Source organism: Chrysochloris asiatica, unplaced genomic scaffold (genome assembly GCF_000296735.1).
Source record: "Chrysochloris asiatica unplaced genomic scaffold, ChrAsi1.0 scaffold00156, whole genome shotgun sequence".
Taxonomy (NCBI): Eukaryota; Metazoa; Chordata; class Mammalia; order Afrosoricida; family Chrysochloridae; genus Chrysochloris; species Chrysochloris asiatica.
The window spans coordinates 5,634,154-5,655,936 of record NW_006408674.1 but is presented as its reverse complement, the minus strand read 5'-3'; the positions used below and the strand labels follow the sequence as shown (position 1 = coordinate 5,655,936).

The 21,783-nt window shown below is 42.8% G+C and overlaps 2 protein-coding genes across 5 annotated transcripts in view; one reads left to right on the top strand and one right to left on the bottom strand.

Annotated features, from left to right (window-relative positions):
* FAM154B (family with sequence similarity 154, member B) overlaps positions 1-11,088 on the bottom strand; it is a 28,801-nt gene extending 17,713 nt beyond the window's left edge. Inside the window, exons 1-2 of the mRNA XM_006870923.1 lie at positions 11,081-11,088; positions 3,620-3,819 (exon numbers count right to left, since the gene is read on the bottom strand). Of these exons, the coding sequence (XP_006870985.1) occupies positions 3,620-3,819; positions 11,081-11,088 (208 nt within the window). The remainder of the gene's footprint in view (positions 1-3,619; positions 3,820-11,080) is intronic.
* Positions 11,089-16,858: 5,770 nt separating this feature from the next.
* Positions 16,859-21,783, top strand: part of EFTUD1 (elongation factor Tu GTP binding domain containing 1) — a 162,341-nt gene continuing 157,416 nt past the window's right edge. For 2 of the 4 annotated variants that reach the window (XM_006870919.1, XM_006870921.1), the window contains exon 1: positions 16,859-16,960. In XM_006870919.1, coding sequence (XP_006870981.1) covers positions 16,870-16,960 — 91 coding nt within the window. In that variant the 5' untranslated portion in view covers positions 16,859-16,869. The remainder of the gene's footprint in view (positions 16,961-21,783) is intronic. The other 2 variants (XM_006870922.1, XM_006870920.1) reach the window with 1 other exon arrangement.

Here is a 21,783-nt window from a genome sequence, read left to right as displayed (position 1 = left end):
TAATAAGGAATAACTCTTTATAGGAGCAGAAAGTCTCATCGTCCTTCCAAGGAGCAGTTGGTGGATTTGAACTGCTGACCTTGTGGCTAACAGCCTACCTCATAACCCACCACACTACCAGAGCTCCAATCTGTTGTTGTTAAGTGCCGTTGAGTTGGTTCTGACTCAAAGCAATGGTGTAGAGTGTTTCCAAGGTGTAGCTGGTGGTTTTGAACTGCCGACCTTGTGGTTCGTAGTCCAGTGCTGATCCTACAGCGCCTCCCCAGGAGCGCCAACGGTCACTTATATTTACCCTTTTTGGTGTGCTTCCTGAATTTCATACTTCTATCTAGGGTCATTTTCCTTCAGCCAGAAGAATTACAGGACTTTTGTAATGTGGGTCTGCTGGAAACAAAGTCACTCAGCTTTTGTTTGTCTAAAAACATCTTTATGTTGTCTTATTTTTTAAACAGGATTTTCACTAGATGTAAAATTTTAGGTTCACTGGGTTTAAGAATGCTAATTCTGTTGTTTTTCCTTCAGCACTTCAAAAATATCAGCCTTAGATTTCAAAGCTGAAAAATCCAAAAATGGGTATTTTTTTTCCCATCTGACTAGTTTTAAGAATGTATTTTTACCTGATCTTCAGAACTTTGATGACTACTTCCTAGGTGCGCTTTTTGTGTTTATCTATTTGGGAGTTTGTTGAGCTTCTTTAATCTGTAGGCTGACTCGTGCATCAATTTGGAAACTTTCTGGCCATTACTTGTTCATCTTTATTTCTTCTTCATACGTCTCGTAATGTTTTATTGTTTGCAAGAGAGCCATAAAAGCGAAATTCAAGTCAATGCTATTCTCAAGAGAAAACAGTTTTCTCTTCCTGAAGTTAGGCAGATATGATGTGGGCCAGGTCTCCTCAAACCAATCAAGAACTGAACTAGGAGAGCACTTCTTGGCACCTTTAGCTAGACAGTCTTCCTTTGGTTTCAAATGTCTCAAGGGCAAGAGCTGTTGTGTGTTTGTGGCAAGACCCTCATTCTAGTGGGACTTTTCTTCTCAATACTCCCAGAGGCTAAGGGCTGTTTCCGTACAAATTTTCTGCGTCAATCTCCCAGAATGCCTTGTCCTCCACCAGGAAAACCAACCATGCATCTAGAACTGTCCCAGAGTCCAGAGTGTATCTCAGCCCACAAGTCAGTGCTGACTGGTTTCTCTTTCCTGAGTAACGCTACTCTACTTTTACTAAGCCCAGTTCTCAGCCTGGACCTTGATTTGGAAATTTCTCCCATGGATATAAATGGCTGCCCATTCCCACTCACCTACGGAGGGCTCTTTCAGCTCTAGATTTTATTTCTTTGCTTCTAAGGAGCTCTGGTAGCGTAGTGGTTACGAATCGGGCTGCGAACCTTAAGGTCAGCGGTTCGAAACTACCAGCTGCTCCGTGGAAGAAAGATGAGGCTTTCTACTCCCGTAAAGATTTACACCCTCAGAAACCCTGTACAGGGTCGCTATGGGTCGGAACCGACTCGACGGCACTTAACAACAACAACAGCTGTGTAATGTGATTAAAAATAAGATGTCAACAGTTCACATGCAAAAGCTGGACCGTGAATAAGGAAGACTGCACAAACGGCCCTTTGAGTTGAGGTACAGGCAAAGAATGTGGAATATGTCAAAGACTGCCAGAAGAGTGAACAAACGCTCTTGGAAGAAGTACAGAATGGTGAGACTTCGTCTCTCAGGCTTTGGACATATTGTCAGCAGGGACCAGTCCCTGGAGAAGGACATCATGTTTTGTAAACTGGAGGGACATCAGAAAAGAGGAAGACTCCCAATGAAATCAACTGACACAAAGGACTCTAACAATGGGCTCAAACATTAACAACTGTGAGGATGGCACAGAACCGGGCAGTGTTTCGTTGGCATAGGGTGCATAAATCACGGTGAGTCAGAACTGACTCAACAGCACTTAACAACAGAGATCGCATTTAACATGTTATACCTTTTTCACGTCATGGTGTGCAACTCTTAACTTTCTGCTACCTGTTACTTCCTATCTGGTCACAGAAGTTTCAAAAAAAATTTTTGTTTAAAAAAATGTCAAGCTTCTCAGTATGGCGATCAGAAGTCTTCATAATGAGATGATGCTCATGAGAATACACCCCAATCTTTCATCCCTGAAATCCCATGGTCCTCACCCTAGTCACTGAACCACCCTTTTGTTTTTCTGACTTGATGCTTTTACTCCTTTTGTCCTGTCATTCTATGCCTGGTTCATACTTACTGGTCTCTATGGCTACTTCCCCAGGGTAGCCTTTAGTGATCTGGCTCAGTCTACATTTCTGTAACCCTAATTTTCTTTCTAATTAGGAGTTCCAGCAGCACAGCAGGTAAAGTGTTGGGCTGCTAATTAAAAGGTTGGTTCAAACCCATCAGGTAGCTGTTCAGTGGAATGAGGATGAGGCCGTCTACTTCCATAAACATGTACAGCCTCTGGGCCCCTATGGAGCAGGTCTACTCAGTGCTGTAGGGTCACTGTGAGTTGAGATTGACTTGAAGGCAGTGTTGTTTTTATTGTATGGCTGTTTCATTTTTCATACTATTATTGCTTCTTTTCTGAACATAACTGTAAGGTTTCTACCATGCTGTAATCTTGACCTTTGCGTGCCCTACAGTGCCCAGGACAGAGCATATTTTAAAAATTGATCAAATCAAATACTGACCAAGTGTATCGTTTGCATTTTAATATGAATGAATTCCTAAGCTGAGACTGCTCTGGATACATACACTTCTGTCTTCCATGTCATAAAGTCACATCTCCAGTGTCTAAATGCTGCCATCTCACCATTTTGGGGGTGTTTTCTTCATCTTTTCTCCATTTCCTCTGTCCTATAACTCACAGTGGACCGTGAGTCTGGTTTCATTGTGACTTCTCTTCAGCTACAAACCTGTCCTTAGCAGGCAGTGCACTCACCACACACAATGATGAAATGCAGCCTTGACCCTGTTGTATCTAGAGACTCAAGCTTTATCCTCCATCCTAATCACTGTCAGAATACAAGTTCTCCATCTGCTAATCTTTTTGTTTCATTCATGAGTTCTGAATTTGATAGAGAGGTATACTATTTCTTTGACTTTTCTGAAGACTTCAGTACTCTGGATAGTGTTAACTCATTCAGGGATGAGGGAGGGCAATGTCAACTCAATGTGGACAAAATGAGCAAAAGGATCATGTCAGAAAAACAAGAGGGTTGTTCAGTGACTAGGGTGAGGACCATGGGATTTCAGGGATGAAAGACTGGGGTATATTCTGATGAGCATCATCTCATTATGAAGACTTCTGGTTGCCATAGAGAGAAACCAGACACCTTTGCTTGGTCAATGCCATCTGTTGTTTTTCTATTGTTTCAGATGAAAATAATATGAATGGCTGAATCTAGGCAAGAATCGAGGTCTCTTAACTTTCAATCAAGAAAATGGTCTTTTGTTCACTATTTTGACCAAAGAAAGAGAAAACAGTTTTTTCCCCAAGCCATAGGAGCTACGTTTGGCAACACACCAAAATTATGATTTGGCATTATATGTTAAAGATACAAATTTTAATTTCTGCCTCCTTCATTTTCGAAATGGCATGTGTTACCTTTATAGGTAGGGACAGTTTCCAACTTTCCTCTTTTAACTTGTCTTTCCAAAGGCCGGACTATCGACACAGGCTGTACTTTATAAGAATTAAAATCCCGTTTGTAGGTAGTACCAAGATCAATCTCCCCAGCTTTGGGCTTATATTCTTCTGGTGCATGGCGAGGCTGTTTGACTATTTCATAAGGACGATAATCTGACCTGAAACATATAAATTGGAAACATAGCCTCATAGGTTCTTTTATTTCTAATTATTTCAATACAGTATTGAAAAGTTCCAGAATTTTTTACTTGAAAAATATACGGAAAATTTAAAATAGTGACATTTCATATACAGCTTGAAAAAAAACAAATTAATTCCTTTATAAGGTTCTATCCTGTGATTAAACAAACATGTTAAGAAAAGTAAATATATCAAAAATTCTAGTTTTCAAGGCATCATTACAATAGATCCTCAGTTAATTGAGTATTAAATAAAATCTTTAAGTAATTGATTTTTTTCTGGCATGAAGAAAATCTCAGGTGGCTTGATGAATCAAGAAAATGATAAAAACATACCCCTTGGGTCCATTTAAAATCTTTATTTATCCTGCTTAAAGATTCTAGTAAACTATCCAGACAAACTGTGTTCTAATTGAAGTCATGCTGTCGTCCAGCCTTTAGGCATAAATCATACCCACAGTATAGATGTGAGTCTTACTCAGCAGAATGGGTTCTTCCAGAAGTCCTTGACATAGATGCAGACACATGGAATCCAACTGGCCTGGCTCTTACAGAGCTCTATGTGACAGAGATAGTATTATAGGCACTGAGGCAGGCAGTCTGCTGTCGTGAAGACTCGTGGGGATCTGGCTCCAAATCCTAGCTTAGGCATTCACTACCTGCATGATCTTGAGAAGTTAGTTAACCTGTCTATGTCTCAGTTTCCTCATATGTAAATGGAACAAGAATATCATCTACCTCATAGGGTTGTTTTAAGGACACACACACAATTTAAAAGTGTTTGGTACATAGTAAGGGTAATGTATTTGCTTTCTAGTTATGATTACTTCAAGTCATTTTATGATTCTTTTAAGCTATTTTATATTAATCATTATTTTCAACATTGTTGTTGTTGTTGTTAAGTGCCGTCGAGTTGGTTTCAACCCATAGCGACACACCAAGCGACAACCCATAGCGAACAGGGTTTCCGAGGCTGTAAATCTTTACGGGAGCAGATTGCCTCATCTTTCTCCCGCAGAGCAGCTGGTAGTTTCGAACTGCAGACCTTGCGGTTCGCAGCCCGATTCGTAACCACTACGCTACCAGAATATATAAAACACATAAGAACAAAAGCTTAGTTAAGTTCCTCTCCCATTTGCAACATAACTAATTATACTTGTTGATTCCATTCCTCACTTTCTATTCTCTCTATGCCAACTTCAGTTTAGTTCCCAGTACTGCGACATTCCCAATACAGCTTTATGGTCCACAAGGACGTCTATGTGATTCAATCCGTCAGGCATTTTTAGTTCTCAATTTACTTGATCTCGCAAGTAGTAATTAACATTATTGCATACTCCCAGTATTTCCAAGAAATTTTCTCTTCCTGCCTCTCTGATTATTTTCTCCAGGTCTTTAACATAGTAAGTAGCATTCTCTTCTACTCGGTTATTCAAGCTCGGAGTTCATCAGTCTTGAACCTACTCAGTCCCCTCTTCTCATCCTGAGGTGAACTCCTTGACTCTCACAGCTTTACTAACTACAGAAATGCCTCAGATTCACAGCTCACCCCAAACCTCTTCGCTGAGCTCCACATTAGTATGTGCAATGGCCTCCTGAATATTCAAGGGCACCTCAAAATTCAACATGTGCCAAATGAAATTATTGCCCCAATAAATCTTCTTCACTTCCTTCTTATCTTAGTGGATGGCACGGCCATGTCTTCAGCTGCACACATAGAAGCCTAGGACTCATCGTCCACACCTCACCTTGTCCAGTATCCAGTCCATCAACTCCTATAGTTGAACCTATCAATTCTGCCTCCTAAATAGCTCTCAAACCTAACCACTTTTTTCCATTTGTACCATCATATTCCAAGCTTTCATTAATAGCTCACTCAAACTACACCAAAGTGTCCTAAACTCATTACCTGCATCCATTCCAGTCTACTCTCCAGTCTTTTCTCCATGTACCTGGATCTTTTCACATGTAAATCTGATCACCTCATTCTTGTTCCATTTCTCTGCTTACCATCCCAAAAAGGAAACATAAGCCTTTAATGGCAATTTATGCTCTAAGAATATAGAAGAAAACAAAACAAAAAACCCTGAAGACAACACACAAGGCCATGCCTGGTCTCCTTTAATGAGGCTCAGACCACATGGTGCTTCTTCTTGCTAATTAGCCATTGAGACTGGCCTACTTCCTATGCTCCTTTCTGCTCCATGCTACTGCTTGGATACACTGCCTTTCCCTCTCAATGCAGTTCGCTGCTGTGCACCTCTCAGATCTTAGTTCATGTCCCATTGCTCTGCTGAATCAAAAATGAAACTCTTATTCGGATGCTAAAGGAACCGTGTGCCTATCCAGCATACCTTTCACCACTGTTGCATTTTTCTAATTTTTTCGAGTCATCTTTTCAACCAACACCTTTGCTTCACTAGACAGAAAATTCTGCCAGCAGCTCAGAGATTATGGCTGCTTTTCCTGACTCTGTCACAGGGGGCTAGCAGAGTGCCTGGCACTTAATCGAGGCTCTGCTCCTTAAGACACCTGAGTTGTTCTTTGCTCTTTCCAAATACAGCTAGAGGGGATTGGCTAGAATGCAATCAACAGGTGGGAGAATCCGGGAGAGAAGGGCAGAAAGTTCAGAAGTCTTGGTTTCTCTGCTTAGACTCGGTAAGTGTTAGAGAGTATACCTTCAAATCCAAAGCAGCCTTCAATGAAGAAATAGTAAAAGGTGAATGCAATCATGCTCATCCAGTATATCTGGAAACCTTTGAATTGTCCAGCTGCGTACTCTTTTAGGACAAACTTCCTGTCAGTTCTCTGACACATGATACTGTACTACCGTAACGCTCTGCCTGAGCAAGAATCTTGTACAAGTCCGCCGTGTTTCTTAGTCTCTCCCTGTATACTAGACATCTATGAGTAGACACCTTATTCTTTTCATGACCAAAGGCTACTTGAACAGTTCAAGTCAGCTGAAGAAACCTAGAACTGAAAAACAATCCTCTCTTTTAACTTTCCCGATTTTAACATTTAGAACTGGTTAAAAACAAAAACTTTATTCAGTAAATATAAACAAGGTGAGATTTACAAGGGTAAGTAAAAACGTAGTGCAAAATCATAGAAACCTTTATTGAACAAAAGTATCAAAATATAAAGCTATCATTTCTCTTTATGTATCCTCTGTCAAAGTGCATACACTTCTAGGTGGTATATCCAGCCCTAGCACTTCCCACAAGAATTCTGGTCTCTTTGGTTATCAACATCAATTCAGCAGCTTTGGCATTCTTCAGGGACCCAAATTGTGTTCCTTTTCAATATCTTTAGAGTTACGGGAGCAAAAAGAACTTTGATGGGGCAAGATCAGAGCCGTAAGGTGGCTGCTAAGGTTTCTCAATGAGATTCTTATAGGATAGTCCGTGCTACCCTTGGAAACTGAGTAGGTACATTGTCTTGATGGGAGAAAAAAAAAAAAAAAAATCCCGAAGTGCGACTTTCCCGGACTATTTCTCACAGTGTAGTTTTCAGTGTTCTGAAAACTTCTTCATAAGCACGCGTGATGGTGGTTTATCTGCCCTTTGAGGAAACCCTACCAGATTATCCCTTCGGAGTCCCCAAACAGTTGCCATAACCCTTCTGACTTGGCTCTGGGCCTTGGATTTAACTGGCCCAGCAGATCCCTTTGAAAGTCAGTTTTGATTGGACTTTTTTGTTTTTGAAGGCAGCCCAGTGAGACCAAGACAAGTGTGCTCCTGGGAGCACGTGTCTGAAACCATTTCCTGATTACAGAGATATACTTAAACACATTTTGTTTGGCATACACTTACACATGTATGAACTAGAATCCCTGTAGCTATACTTTCTGACTCATTCTCATGTGTCAAATCTCCTTTATGAACCATTGAGCCATCAAGAAGAAAGAACATAAGGTGAAGAGACAAAGAATAACCCTTCCTATTTGTTCTATGCCAACACAGTTTTTCATTTCCTCATCTCATTTACTCTGGAGTCCTGGTATGGCACTTTAGGATAAGCACTGGACCACAAGGTCTGTTTGAATTGCAAGGTCAGCAGTTCAAATTCATGAACTGCTCCTTGGAAACCCTATACAGGGTCGCCATGAGTCGGAACTGACTCAACAGCACTTAACACCATAATAACCACCACCACATTTACTGTAATTTTTAATTATGTCTTACCTGATTATGTCTTCCTGGACTTCCTACCCCACAGGATTGTAAACAGCAGTAGGGTGAAGCCCTTCTCCATTTTATGTTCCACGTGGTCTCTGGGGATTAGCCTGACGCCTGACTGTCATGGATTGAATTCTGTGCCCCCAAAATGGGTCACTTGGCGGGGCTGATTCTCAGTGGCTTGGCAGTTTTGTGATGATGTAATGTTACCTGATCTTCCCTCATGATGTGATCAATCTGTCAGAGGATTAAGGGTGGGGCACAACACCCTAATCCCAGCCCAGCCCTGACATGCTGGAAGTGGACTATCCCTGGGGTGTGGCCTGCAACACCTTTGACTTACAAGAGATAACAGGAAAGAGAAGTGAGCAGAGATTGGAGGAACCTACTACCACCAAGAAGGAAGAACCAGGAGTGGAGTGCACTTTGGACCTGCGCTGTCTGCACTGTGAAGCTGTCAGATCCAGGGAAAGAAAGATACATGGGGATTTCCAGGGAATGCTGGATCTATACATGCTGACCCAGAGCCAGTGTCTGAATGTAGACTTCTGGTCTCCTAAATTGTGAGACAACAAATTTCTGTTTGTTAACGCCTTGTGGCATTTCTGTTCTGGTGTACTGGATAACTAAGACACGGACCCAGTGCAGCCAGTCTGTGTCACAGCAACGGATATGCAGTGCCTGTCACAGAGGCTGACTCCAGGACTCACTCCATCACCCGCTGGCTCGGTTGTACGGAGTTCTGAAATCTGTAGTCTTAACCTTTTTGGATGATTCTAAACATTCTGGATGATTCTAAACAAGCCAAAGTCTGATGACTTTGGAATGTCCTGTCATCTATGGAAAAGCCACACACCTACAGCAATAATTGGAGTTACCAGAGTACTATTAACTGTAAACACTGACTGAAATTAAAAGTAGAAATGATCTTTTATATGAGATATGGAGAATAGACAAGTGCATAGAGACCCAAGTGTATTAGTGAACTGGAACCCCGGTAGCAATTCTTTTGACGTACCCTCAGATTTCAAAGTTCCTTTACAAACCATTAAGGCATCAAGAAGAAAGCAGGTTCAAAGGAATAACCATTCTTATTTGCTTTGTGCCATGCAATGATTAAATTTCTTCACCTCATTTATTTCAATTGTTCATTATTACGTTTAGGTTAGCAGGAGTGTAAAATGGGGCACGGTCACTTAAGGGGTACTGAGTTCTGTTAAGGGTAATGCAAAAGTAAAAAGTGCATAGTTATGGTGGTGGCTCAGTACAGTGAGTAGAAGTAACGTCACTGAGTTGTACAAGCAGAAATGGCTGAAATGGTCAATGTTTTGTTACATATATTCCACTTTTTTTTTTTTAAGTAGACGCGATGAGCTAAGGTTTGAAGGTTTACACCTTTGCTTCATAAGTAGAATGAACTCTATATGATACATATTGGGAATGACTGGAAATGACTAAAATTAAATCGGCTAGAGAGCATTTTTTTAAGGAGTCCTGGTGTGATGCTGTGGGTTAACGTGCTGGACTGCAAAGTCAGTTTGAACTGCAAGGTTGGCAGCTCAAGCTCACCAGTCACTCCTCAGAAACCCTATCCAGCATCGCTGTGGGTCGGAACTGACTCAATGGCACTAAACAACATAGAGCACTTTTCATAACTCAGAATTAGAGAAAACTGATATGAATTCCCTGAAAGCAGGAACTTTTTTATGCTAAGTGCTGAAGATTGTGCCTTAAATATCTATGCATATTAAATCAATGACTTAGTAAATAAAGTAATTCACCTACCATGTTCACCAAAATACAAAGAGGTGAAAAAAGCTAGTCCAAATGAAAACTTCCAACTGAGGACTTTCTTGTTCATCTCCACTAAAAAAACTACTGAATGAACACTACATGATACTTAGTATTGTACTATTGTTGAGGTGCTGGGGAGTCAGTTCCAACTCACAGCAACCCTGCGTAGTGCTTCCAAGGCTGCGAATCTTTAAGGGAGCAGCTGGTAGGTTTAAACTACCGACCTTCTGGTGAATAGTCAAGTGCTTACCCTACAATGTCACACAAGGACTATAGTGTTTTACTGTTGTTATTAGGCACCACTGAGTCAGTTCCGATTCATAGCAATTCTGTATAGGTTTCCAAGCAGTGGCTGGTGAGTTTTAACCACCAACTTTGTGGTTCTAACTGATCTTTCAGGCCAGTGCTTATCCTACAGTGCCCCACAAAGTATTGGAAATGCAGGATTAAAACGGACATCATTCCTGCTTCCATAGACAATGAAACAATTCTAATGATCAGTAGTAGGACAGTGCTCACAGAAGGGAACGCCACCTATCCGGAAAACGGAGTGATGCGTCATAGGCAGCTTTCAAAGGAAATGAAGAACTGAACACCTGAATTGTGTGGGCCTCAACTAGCAGAACAGAGAGGGGAAATTCCAGCAGAGCAAATTGTACGTTGAAAAGATCTGTGACAAGGGAAAGCTGGTCCTTTCAAAGAAATGGAACAAAGGCCTCGTGATGGGAGCATGAAACAGTGCAAAGGCCACGGCAGTACAATTCAGGCTGCAGGTAAAAGACCTAGACTCAGATTTGGGTACGGATTTTGTTCTATGTCAAACACAATGAGAAGGTACAAGAATTCTAAGCAGGGAGATGATCGGACTAGATTTGCATTTTATTTTGGCAGGTTATAGTATAAGCAGCAGGTCAAGAGATGCAGAAATTAGAGCAGATACACATACGACCATGAGGAAGGCAGGGAATGTGTTCAGGTGCTGGTAACAGTGGGGAGCAGGTGACATGATTTTAGAAGGTTAAAAAAAAAAAAAAAATCAATACAACAACTTCTTTTCTTTTTCTCTCTCTTTGCCAACCTAACTCAGTTTTCATCTGTTTTTCTTAAGTTGTGACTGAACTAGTTTCTTGCTTCTGGTTGGTTCAACTTGGATCAACAAACACAATCAATTAAAATGGTAAGAAAACCCTACAGTTGGGAAGAAAAGAATTAAAGCAAGGAGTTGCTGAATATTTACTGAAATGTTGTTATCCCTTCCATTTTGCCACGGCATGCTCGGAATTCTTGCTTGGGTTTCAGGCTCTTCAGTGGAAGTACACTGCCGTATGTATGGTATTTTTCCAAATACTCAGTGGTGGGGTAAGGCACGCCAGAATGTTCATAAATCCTTGTGTTTCCATGTGGACAATGATGCCGTCTGTACAAACACAAATGCGCTGAGATTATTTACAGCATCATGACATTTAGTGTGGCGGCTACACTTAAATCAGAGACCTCAGATAAACTCAGAATACATCATTTTAAAGCAGTTTTACTTAAAGCGAAATAAAAAAAAAAAACCCAAACCCTCCATTTCTTCGGCAGTGCTGCTCATAAACCAATGAATAAGTTAGGGTATGTCCTTGTTGTTGTTGTTATTAAGTGCCGTTGAGTCAATTCCGACTCGTAGTGACCCTGTACAGGGTTTCCAAGGAGTGACTGGTGGGTTTGAACCAAAGACCTGTGGTTCGCAGTCTAGTGCTGATCCAACAGTAGCACGCCGGGGCTACATGGTATGTCCTAAGGTGGGAGAAACTCTGGCTTTGCTCTAACAAGTTGGTTAGCTTTCTTATGCCAAAGAAGCTGAAAAGGTACCAAGTGTGTTTCCTGCACCCTTTGCAGGGAGCTTCCACGTACCATTTAGGCTTCACATAGTTTTGTTGTTGTGCCGTGGAGTGGGTTCTGACTCACAGTGACCCTGCATAGGGTTTCCAAGGCCGTAAATCTTTACGGGAGCAGCAGAAAGCCTCATTTTTCTCCCGCGGAACAGCTGGTAGTTTTGAACTGCTGACCTTGCGGCTCGCAGCCCAATTCATAACCATTACACTACCAGAGTTCCTTATACTCAAATAGGTCTTTGATTCGTAGCAGTTACACAGGGAGAGAAAAAGGGCACACGGCATCCATTTTGCTAGTATGGATTGGGGTGAAGACAAAAAGATGTTGGAGTTGGTAGTTGTTAGGCAGGGTCTTGAGTTGCAAGATGGCTTCCTGAGTTAGCAGCTTGCTAATCTTGGCAGACAGGCACAACCAAGTCACCATGCTTTGTACCTAGGTTGGCTGGTTGTTTTTGTTTTTTTGGAAAAGTTGTAAATTCAGCATATTATGTTTATTATTGGAGTCCTGGTGGGGCACTGCAGGATAAGCACTTCCATGAGGTTGGCAGTTCAAACACACCAACCATTCCTAGGAAACCCTATACAGGATAGCTATGAGTCAACAAGAAAAACATTAACAATGTTTACATTACAATGACTACAATACATCCTTGACTGCTGGGGTCACTTCCTGTGCAGGAAGTACCTTTTCTTCTCTTGGGTTTAACATGACCCGGTGTGGCGCTGTGGGTTAAGGCAGCAGACTGCAAAATCCTTTGAACTGCAAGGTTGGTGGTTCAAGCTCACCAGCTGCTCCTTGGAAACCCTATACAGGGTCGCTATGGGTCAGAAAACAGCACTTAACAAGATATTCTCCAGATGTGGCACTGCAGATTTCAGCAGTGGACTTAGAACTACATGGTCATCAGTTCAAACCCACAAGTCGCTCCTCGGAAACTCTACACAGGGTTGCTATGAGTTAGAACAGGCTTGACAACACTTAACAACAACAAAGTATTCAAGGAGTTCTGGTGTGGTGCTGTAGGATAAGCACTGAACCACAGGGTCAGTTTGAACTGAAAGATCGGTGGTTCAAACTCACCAGTTGTTCCTCCGCAATCCTATGCAGGGCCACTCTGATTGGAAACCGAGTGGATGGCACTTAACAACAACAAGGTATTCAAGGTAAAAGGTTGCTAGCCTCCAGGTTAAGTAAATTATCTTTACTTTTACTCTATCAATTATTAATACTTAAAATTATTTTAAATTTTACTGTCTCATTTTAAACCCTAATTTTACTGTACAACTTTTCCTTTTCCTAGAGCTTCTAGTGCCCCTAATGGGACTTGTGTTATTTGCATTGCACAAGTCCGATACAGATTTCTCATCATAGGGATCATCGGTTTACTGAGTCCTCTTGTTTCATGGTAGGCTTCCACAACTAGTATCTTCGCTTTCCCGAGACAAGTCATTGAATTTGTCTCTGTTTGGTTGGGGCAGATGTAGGAAGGGGAGGTGGGAAGGACAATCATAGTGTTTGGGTTTCAGACTTCAACCTTTCTGTATACATTGTCCCCTTCGGCCCTCTACTGAACCTATAAATTTAGACCAGCGTCTGTCTCTGCCCTCTACGGCCGATGGCTCCATGCCTAATTCCTCTGTAAAAGTGTGCCTATCTTCACCTTTCTAGCTTTCAAAAATCTGTTGACATCTCATGTTGTTGAGTCCTCCTTGCATTCAGTTCAGTACCATTATTTCTATCTTTTTTTTTATGTTTTCATTTCAGGAGGTCCTAGGAAAGGAACGAAGAAAATTGTATTTATCTGCTGTCATGAGTTTGAGGTACAAGTCAAGTGACTTCCTATAGTCTCAAACATCATCCTCTCTCTTCCCTTTCAACTTTCACCCAACAATTCCCACCAGGTTACTGTTACCATGTCGAAATTTTTTTCTAGCATTCTCCAACTTTATTTACCAATATAAAATAACCCATTGCAGTTTAACTTACATGAGAAATAGTATAAACACAATGCAGCGGAAAAATATGAGAGATGGGGCATTCCTTTGATTCAAATGTTGTTGTTAAGTGCTGTCGAGTCATTTCCGACTCACAGCGACCCTGTATAGAGTTTCCGAGGAGTGGCTGGTGAATGGATTGGGACCTGTAATTTAGACACTGACTATCAAAAATCGGGGTGCTATAAAGGCACAAAGTGGCTGGCTTACAAGCTTTCATGGGTATGCTTAGTTTCAGAATGAAGGGGCAAGGTAGAAACCCCACTGAATAATTTTCCTGTTTTCCAGATGGATCTGGTCAAAGGCGATGATGGTGATAGGATTTCATTATTCAATTGTGAGTAACTGTTAGTAGGATAGTCACATCTGTAATTGTAGAAGCTGTGTAACTAAAATAGGGGTATCATTAATCTTTCATTTCAGGACAGAGGATCCCAGCACCATCAAGAAAGAAGAGTGTGAGTGGGGTGTGAGACCCTATCCAGGAAAGCCGCGACAGCAGAGATGGTGGCATTGGCGATGACATAGTGATAAAGAGCAGCTGAGGACTCTAGGCCCACGGACGGAGAAAGGCTGTATGCCTGTGTGCTGGAGGCTGGTTTGCAGAATTGTGCCCTTTAGGCATTTAAATGAATATATATATTTTTGTCTTGTATGTGTACACCAAGTATTTTTGCTTTTGTTCATTTGTGAAAAATAAGATCCAAAAGGAAAGCCACTGGGTGGAAGCAGGGTAACTTGTTACAGATAGTGGAGTGTAAACACTGAGATGAAACAAAATGTAGGATAGGTTGAAAGTAAAGCCTGATGATCCTGTCTGTTTACCTTGGCGCAATTCACAATAAAAAGTTAAAACAAACAAATAAAATTCCCTCAGATGGAAAGAGGAGAAAGGGAGCCCCTGACATCAGGACGACTGAATTTCCTGAAAGCTGGATAGGAAAGGCATTTGGATTGTATATAAATGAATTTAAAGATTAGAAAAAGGAATTTAAATGTTCTTGTACAAGTTTGCAGATTCATAACGCAAATATTAATTTGATCATCTTTTAATCAACATCTAATCACAAACAGGAGTCCTGGTGTGGTGCTGTGGGTTAATGTGCTGGACTGCAAAGTCAGTGGTTCAAGCTCAACAGCTGCTCCTTGGAAACCCTATACAGGGTCGCTATGGGTCGGAACCTACTCAACGACATTTAACAACAACAGCAGCAACAATCACAAACAATGATTATTCTGAGACTGGGGAGAAACTGCAGTGGCAAGGATTACTAGTACTAAGTGACTGGCAATCATAATATCTGTTTTGCAAATAATGATCTAATCCCTGGGTCAACATTGAAAAGGCAGTAGAAGACTGTGTTTGTAGGTGGTAGGAGGTTGCTGGGCGGGTCTCACGGACCAACTCTGGGCTTCAGGGTGGGGACTACGACCTCTCTGCTCAGGAGGACCCCAGCCAGGGTTGTCTGGATGGGAATGGGAACATGGTCAGCCTTGGAGCCTGGAAAGCAAGGTTGTAAATGCAGGACCATGCGCAAGGTTTTTCATTGGGGGTCATGCACTCTCCCAGCCGAATCTGACCATTTTCCACCTTACACCAGGTATTAGCTGCGGAACCCCAAGGCTGTTCGGTTAGCATCACTGAATGCAAACTTCTGCTTGGCCATCAGTAGCCAGCGGGTGCACAGCGTGCATTCGGTGGATCCTGGTTGAGTCCTGGTCCGCGCATCTCAAGGTTGGAGTTCCCTACCAGGTCGCCTGCACCCCCTAAGATCCCCAGCATGGCTCACATAGCCCACACTAGCCATTTCTTACCCGCAAGTACAGATCTGACAAAGACAACGACTCCTCATCTTCTCAGCTTGCAGAGCCTCCTCCGCAGCTCCTCAACTCAAGCTGCACCTCGGGTTTCTCAGAGCCCGCCGTAACCAAGGCAACCGGGGGATCCCGGGAGACCGACGCGGCACCGCCTTCCGGTGACGTCAGACCCGCGCCCGGGTCAAAGGCTGTGCGCCAGTTAGCCCCGCCCCTCGCACGCCGGTGTTCCGCATCCACCGAGCTTTTCGCGTCGGCGGCGTGCGTCCTGTGGCGGTGCACCGAGGGGCAGTCGTGGCTGGTCCGACTGCCGCTAGGGGTGAGCGTGGGGTCGCAGTGAGCGCTGGCGTCCCCCTCGGCCTCACCTTCCATTGGTGTTGGGGGTCGCGGTCGTCCCGGCGGTGGGTTGGGACCGGGGCTAGTGGCAGAGCCTCAGGTTGGGAGAAGTGCCCGTCCGAGTTGTCCCCTCCAGCCGGGGATGCGGGCGTGGTGGTGGCTGAAGACGTTTCTCTGTGGACTTTGGATCCTCAAAGAGACGAATCCAGGATCCCACGGGGATGCAGGGAATATGACCCACTACTCCTGACTCGTTTCCACTGACAGAGGGTTTCTGAGACTAAATCCTGAACTTTCTGCCGAAGCGGCCGCCTGGTTCAGACCACCAAGCTTTTGATTAGCCTAAGTCGGAACCGACTCCACAGTACTTAACAACAACAAGCTACAGAGCTGAATGGAATGTAGAATTATTTCCCTCGAAAGACCTTCAGCGCACCTGCTTGTTTATTACTAAGCGCAGGAACCAAAACTGTCATTTGGCCTATATGGGTAGTAATATACATGTTATTTCACCTCCAGTGAATACAAGGCCAATTGAAAAATGAAGATCAGGGAGCGGGATTAGCATAGTCCCTGCCTCTTGTAAGTGACTTTTTAAAGCATTCAATGGCCTGGAGAAGTTTACTCAAGTTCTTTTCGAAGCAGAATTACCGGTGTCTCTGTGCACCCAGCCCTCAGGAGCTGTGTGATTCACCGCAGCCCTGGCTTCCCGAAGAATGAGTAACACCCGGTACAGTCATGATATGATATTGATTCAAGTGCTAAAGCTGGACTTGGACCTGGATCGGTTGTTGTTAAGTGCCGTGGAGTCAGTTCCGACCCATAGCGACCCTGTATAGGGCTTCTGAGGGTTTCCCAGGAGCAGCTGGTGAGCTTGAACTGCCAAGTGGAGCCCTTCAATAAGGTTCATTGGGTTTAGTTTTAGAGACTTGAGAAGTCTTGTCACTTTTTAGCATTAAAACTTTTTTTTTCCCCCCTCAGCCAATATCTCCTGTGCTGTCTATAATATTTAAGTCACAGGAAAAGTAACCATGGTGCTCAGTAGCTTGGATAAGATGATTCAACTCCAGAGAAACACTGCGAACATCAGAAATATCTGTGTTTTGGCTCATGTTGACCACGGTAAGAGTCCTTTGAAAATCATCTTAAATTTCAATTTTATAAGGATGTGTCTTAGCGTAACTCTTGGAGTGAAGCTGTAGGCAATTGAAGATCTGTGCTAAGAAGCAAGTCTTACTCCTTTGAAAGTTTCAACGATGTAAAAGGAGCACCCAGTAAAGCATTTGAAATGAACTTGTGATATATATATATATATATATCATTGTTGTTGTTAAGTGCTGTCGAGTAGGTTCTGACCTATAGCGACTCTGTATAGGGTTTCCAAGAAGCAGCTAGTGAGTTTGAACCGCCAACCTTGCAGTTCAAACAGCTTTGCAGTCTGGTGCATTAACCCACAGCGCCACACCAGGACTTCACACACACACACACACTCACACACACACTCACTCTCTCTCTCTCTCTTTATATATATATATATCAATTGATAGATAGATAGATGGAGCACTGGTAGCGTAGTGGTTATGAATCAATCTGCGAACCGCAAGGTCAGCAGTTCAAAACTACCAGCTGTTCCATGAGCAAAAGATGAGGCTTTCTGCTCTGGTAAAGATGTATATGTATATATGTGCGTGTATGTATATATATATGTATATGCGTGTGTGTATATGGAGAGAGTGAGAGTGTGTGTGTGTGTGTCCTGGTATGGTGCTGTGGGTTAATGCATCACACTGCAAAGCCTTTTGAACTGCAAGGTCAGTGGTTCAAGCTTACTAGCTGCTCCTTGGAAACCCTATACAGGGTCCCTATGGATCGGAATTGACTCAACGGCGCTTAACTGCATTGTTAAGCTGACTCATACTGACCCTGTATTGGTTTTCCAAGTCTATAAAACTTTAAGGGAGCAGAAAGCCTCATCTTTCTCCCATGGAATGGTTGGTAGTTTCAAACTGCTGATCTTTATTTAGGTTAGCGACCTGACTTGTAAGCACTGTTCTACCAGAGATCCTTTATGGATATGTATTCTGTTGTTGTTAAGTGTTGTCGAGTTGATTCTGACTCATAGTGACCCTGTGTAGGGTTTTTGAAGAGCAGTTCCTGTGTTTGAACTGCCAACCTGTGGTTCGCCGTCCAGTGCTGATCCTGTAGTGCTGCACCAGTAGTCCTGTGTATTTGTGCTATATGTATGTATGTGTGTGTGTGTATGTTGTGAAGTGCTGTCGAGTCGGTTCCGACCTATAGCGACCCTGTGTAGGGCTTCCGAGCAGCTGGTGAGCTTGAACTGCCGACCTTGCAGTTCAGATGACTTTGCAGTCTGGCAGATTAACCCACAGTGCCACACCAGGAATACACACACACACACACACACACATACACACATACAATGCCACATTGGAGTCCTGGTGGGGCGCTGCAGGATAATCCACTGGACTGCAAGGTCAGTTTAAACTGCAAGGTTAGCAGTTCAAATCCACTAGCTACTTCTTGGAAACCCTATACGGGGTTGCTGTGGGTCGGAACTGACTCAACAACACTTAACAACAACAGTGCCATACTGCTCTTTAAACCAGAACTTAAGTTTTAGTTAAAGTACAATGAATTTGAGAAATGGCTTTGTAATATAATAAGTTTGGTGCATGGGTTTGGATTTATGGCAGGCCTGTCACCATGGACCTCTCATAGTGTCCCATGCTAGAGTAAACTGTAGCCCCGAACCAGTGCTTAGTAGCCTCCCTGCCCATAGGCTGCGGGCACTGAAGTGGGTTGCACAATGGAGGAAAAAGAAAAAGTCTATGGTATTGATGTAATGTCCTTAGAGCCTGTTTTGTATGGGCCTATTGAATTCATTAGAGTTCTGGTATGGCACTGTGGGATAAAGCATTGGACTGCAAGGTCGGTTTGAACCAAAAGATCAGCAGTTCAAACTCACCAGCCACTCCTTGGAAACCCTCTAAAGGGTTGTTGTGTGTCAAAATAACTCTATGGCACTTAACAGCAACAACATTGAATTCTTCATGTAGCTATGTTAAGATAAGTATCTGCTATACACACATATATATGTTTGTATATCAGATGCATATATCTGTACTACATACGTATCAGATACATATCCTAGTATATTAAGTCCTGGTGTGGTGCTGCAGGATAATGCACTGGATTGCAAGGTCAGTTTGAACCATAAGGTTAGTAGTTCAAGCTTACCAGCCGCTCCTCGGAAACTTGACAACAACAATATATACACACACACACTAAGATAAGATATATACCAAGTTGAAGGTATTTTGCTGGGTATGCCAGAAGACAAATTTATGAATAGGCCACCAGCTTAGCTTGACATATGATTTTTGGGGGTACTGCATCTTGTTTAGATGGTACTGTGGCCTATTTGGCCAGCTTCTTAGCCTCAGAATCCTTCTTAGTTCAGGTCAGCACAACTAAGTGTTGGAATGGACGTGTGAAATATGCTTATTGTCCCGAAGGTGGAGGAGTAGAAGGTGGAATACAGAGACAGGTTGGACCATACCTTGTAGAACCCTAAATGGTAAGATTTGTTTCTAAGTGCTGCCAATTGGTTCCTACTTGTAGAGACCCTGTATAGGGTTTCCAAGGAGTGGCTGGTGGATTTGAACTGCCAGTGTTGTGATTTGTAGTCCAGTGCCACGCCAGAACTGCATGTTAAGACTGGGCACAAGCTTGAGGATTCAGTTCTCTGGAGTTAGACAGCCTGAGTTCAGAATTCCATTTCAAGGTAGTTTGCGAACAGCATTGTGGTCACATAGGCTGAGAACTTGACCTTTCAGTTGAATGAGATGATGCTGAGAAGCCCTTGGCAGGGTGGTGAATCCTTAATCGTTAACTTGATTACCAGTATTTATTACGAGATCAGAGAGATCCATTTGGGAAGAAACCAAGCAGGGTTAATGCATTAAAGTAGTGCATTAGAAAGATTAGTAGAAATATTGAAGTGGCTTTTTGTCATTAATGTTAAGAGCTTGAAGTAACTGACAGCTGAAGTAAGGAGAGGGGTCAAGTGTCACTTCATAGGTGAAGCCAGCTGAGAATGAATCCTATAAAAATCCAGTGAGCGAACCCTCCCCCATAAGCTTGTAATTATGTTGCTCATATTTTGGTGTGCGGTCTAACAAGTTTTGTGTTTTTTACCTTTTGTGAATTCATAAGGAAAATGTGTATGTGTTTGTATAACCAATTGCTTTAAGTTTATTCTTTAAAATTACTTAAAACTGGTTGTTTTGGGGTACCACTGAGTCATCTCTGACTCATAGTGAGCTTATGTATAACAATGAAACACTGGCCTGTTTCGTCCTATGCCTGCTTCATAATTATTGCTATGCTTGATCCTATTGGTCAGTCCCTCTGGTTGGCAGTCTTCCTCTTTTTCTCTGACCCTCTGCTTTACCAAGCATGAAGTCCTTCTCTAGGGACTTGTCCCTCCAGATAGCATGTCCAAAACCTCACTTCTAAGATGCATTCCAGCTGCTTTCTTCTGAGACAGATTTTCTTCTTTTTTCTGGTAGTCCATGGTGTATTCAAACTTGGTACTAACCTAGAAAATAATATGATTTAGTCATTCAATCAACAAATATTTTTTGAGTATCTCTTACATTCCTAACATTATTTTGGTACTAGGGATACAGCCATGAGTACAACAAAGTCCCTGCTCTCTTGGCCTTTATGCAAACACAACACTGCTATCTAGTCTAGTGTGGTTCATAGGCTAGGGTAGAACTGTGCCTTGGGGTTTCTGAGGCTGTAAATCTTTACAGGAGCAGACAGCCTCACCTTTCTCCTGCGGAGTGACTGCTGGGTTTGAACCACAGACCTTGCGGTTAGCAGCCTAATGTGTAGCTCACGGCACCACCAAGGTGTATGTGCCTGCAGACTTAGAATGGTTTCCAGTCCATCAGACAGCAGGAAAGCGATGCCCTAGGATTGTATGTCAGCCTTGCTGTGCACACAACAAGCACATGTTATAGTGTTGGAGGTCCTCAGTGCCCCTCTTTGTTCGTCTGTGGTGTGAACTGGTAACCACACAGATCCCATAGCCTTGCCAGTCTTCCCAGCATATAACAAAGGACTTGCTTCTCGTGGAGAAGGGTTGGTATTCCAACCCTGCAGCATTGCTTGTATGTACCCAGACTGTTGTTGTGTATCTTAGTGTCTGTTCTGACTCATAGCAACCCTATAGAGGGCTTTTTTTGTTTGTTTGTTTGTTTGTTTGTTTTTAAGTATTGTGAAGTGAGTGATAGTTTTCAGGGGAGAGCATCGGCTTTACACCATTGTTTCATTGCAGTGATTACAAGCTCCACCATGCATCGTCACTCAATAGTATTTGCTTCCATTTTCCATTCCCTCTGATTTTTTTTTTTTTGGAAGGGGGTGATATACACAGAAACACTCAGGAATATATAATAATTTAAACAACCAAAGGGCACATTCTGCAAGCCTGCCTCCTGGCTGCCAGCACCCAGTCTCTCTCTTTCCATGAGTCCAGAGTCCTCAGCTACTCCCTCTCTCCATGTCCTCATCTCTGCCTCCATCTCTGGTGTTGCTGCTTCTCTGGATAGGGTCCCGCTTTCCGCTCATGCTCTTCTCCCTTGATGGTCCTACGGTCCTCTCTTTCTAGACTGTAAGATTAACTACTCCCCTCTTTTTGTTACAAAACTTCTACCTTTACATGTGGGAAATTGGGCAGCAGAGTATGTTCAGTTGTCTCTTGATGTTTTTCCCAGTACACCGTCTAGAGAGAGAACCTATTGCTGTGCTAGCCTCTTGTCATTCTGAGCTACCATTGTTTGTAGATGTGGTCACTCTTAGGGCTAGCAAATGAAAGAATTGTGATAAGTTTGATGAGTTCCTTTTGGAACAGA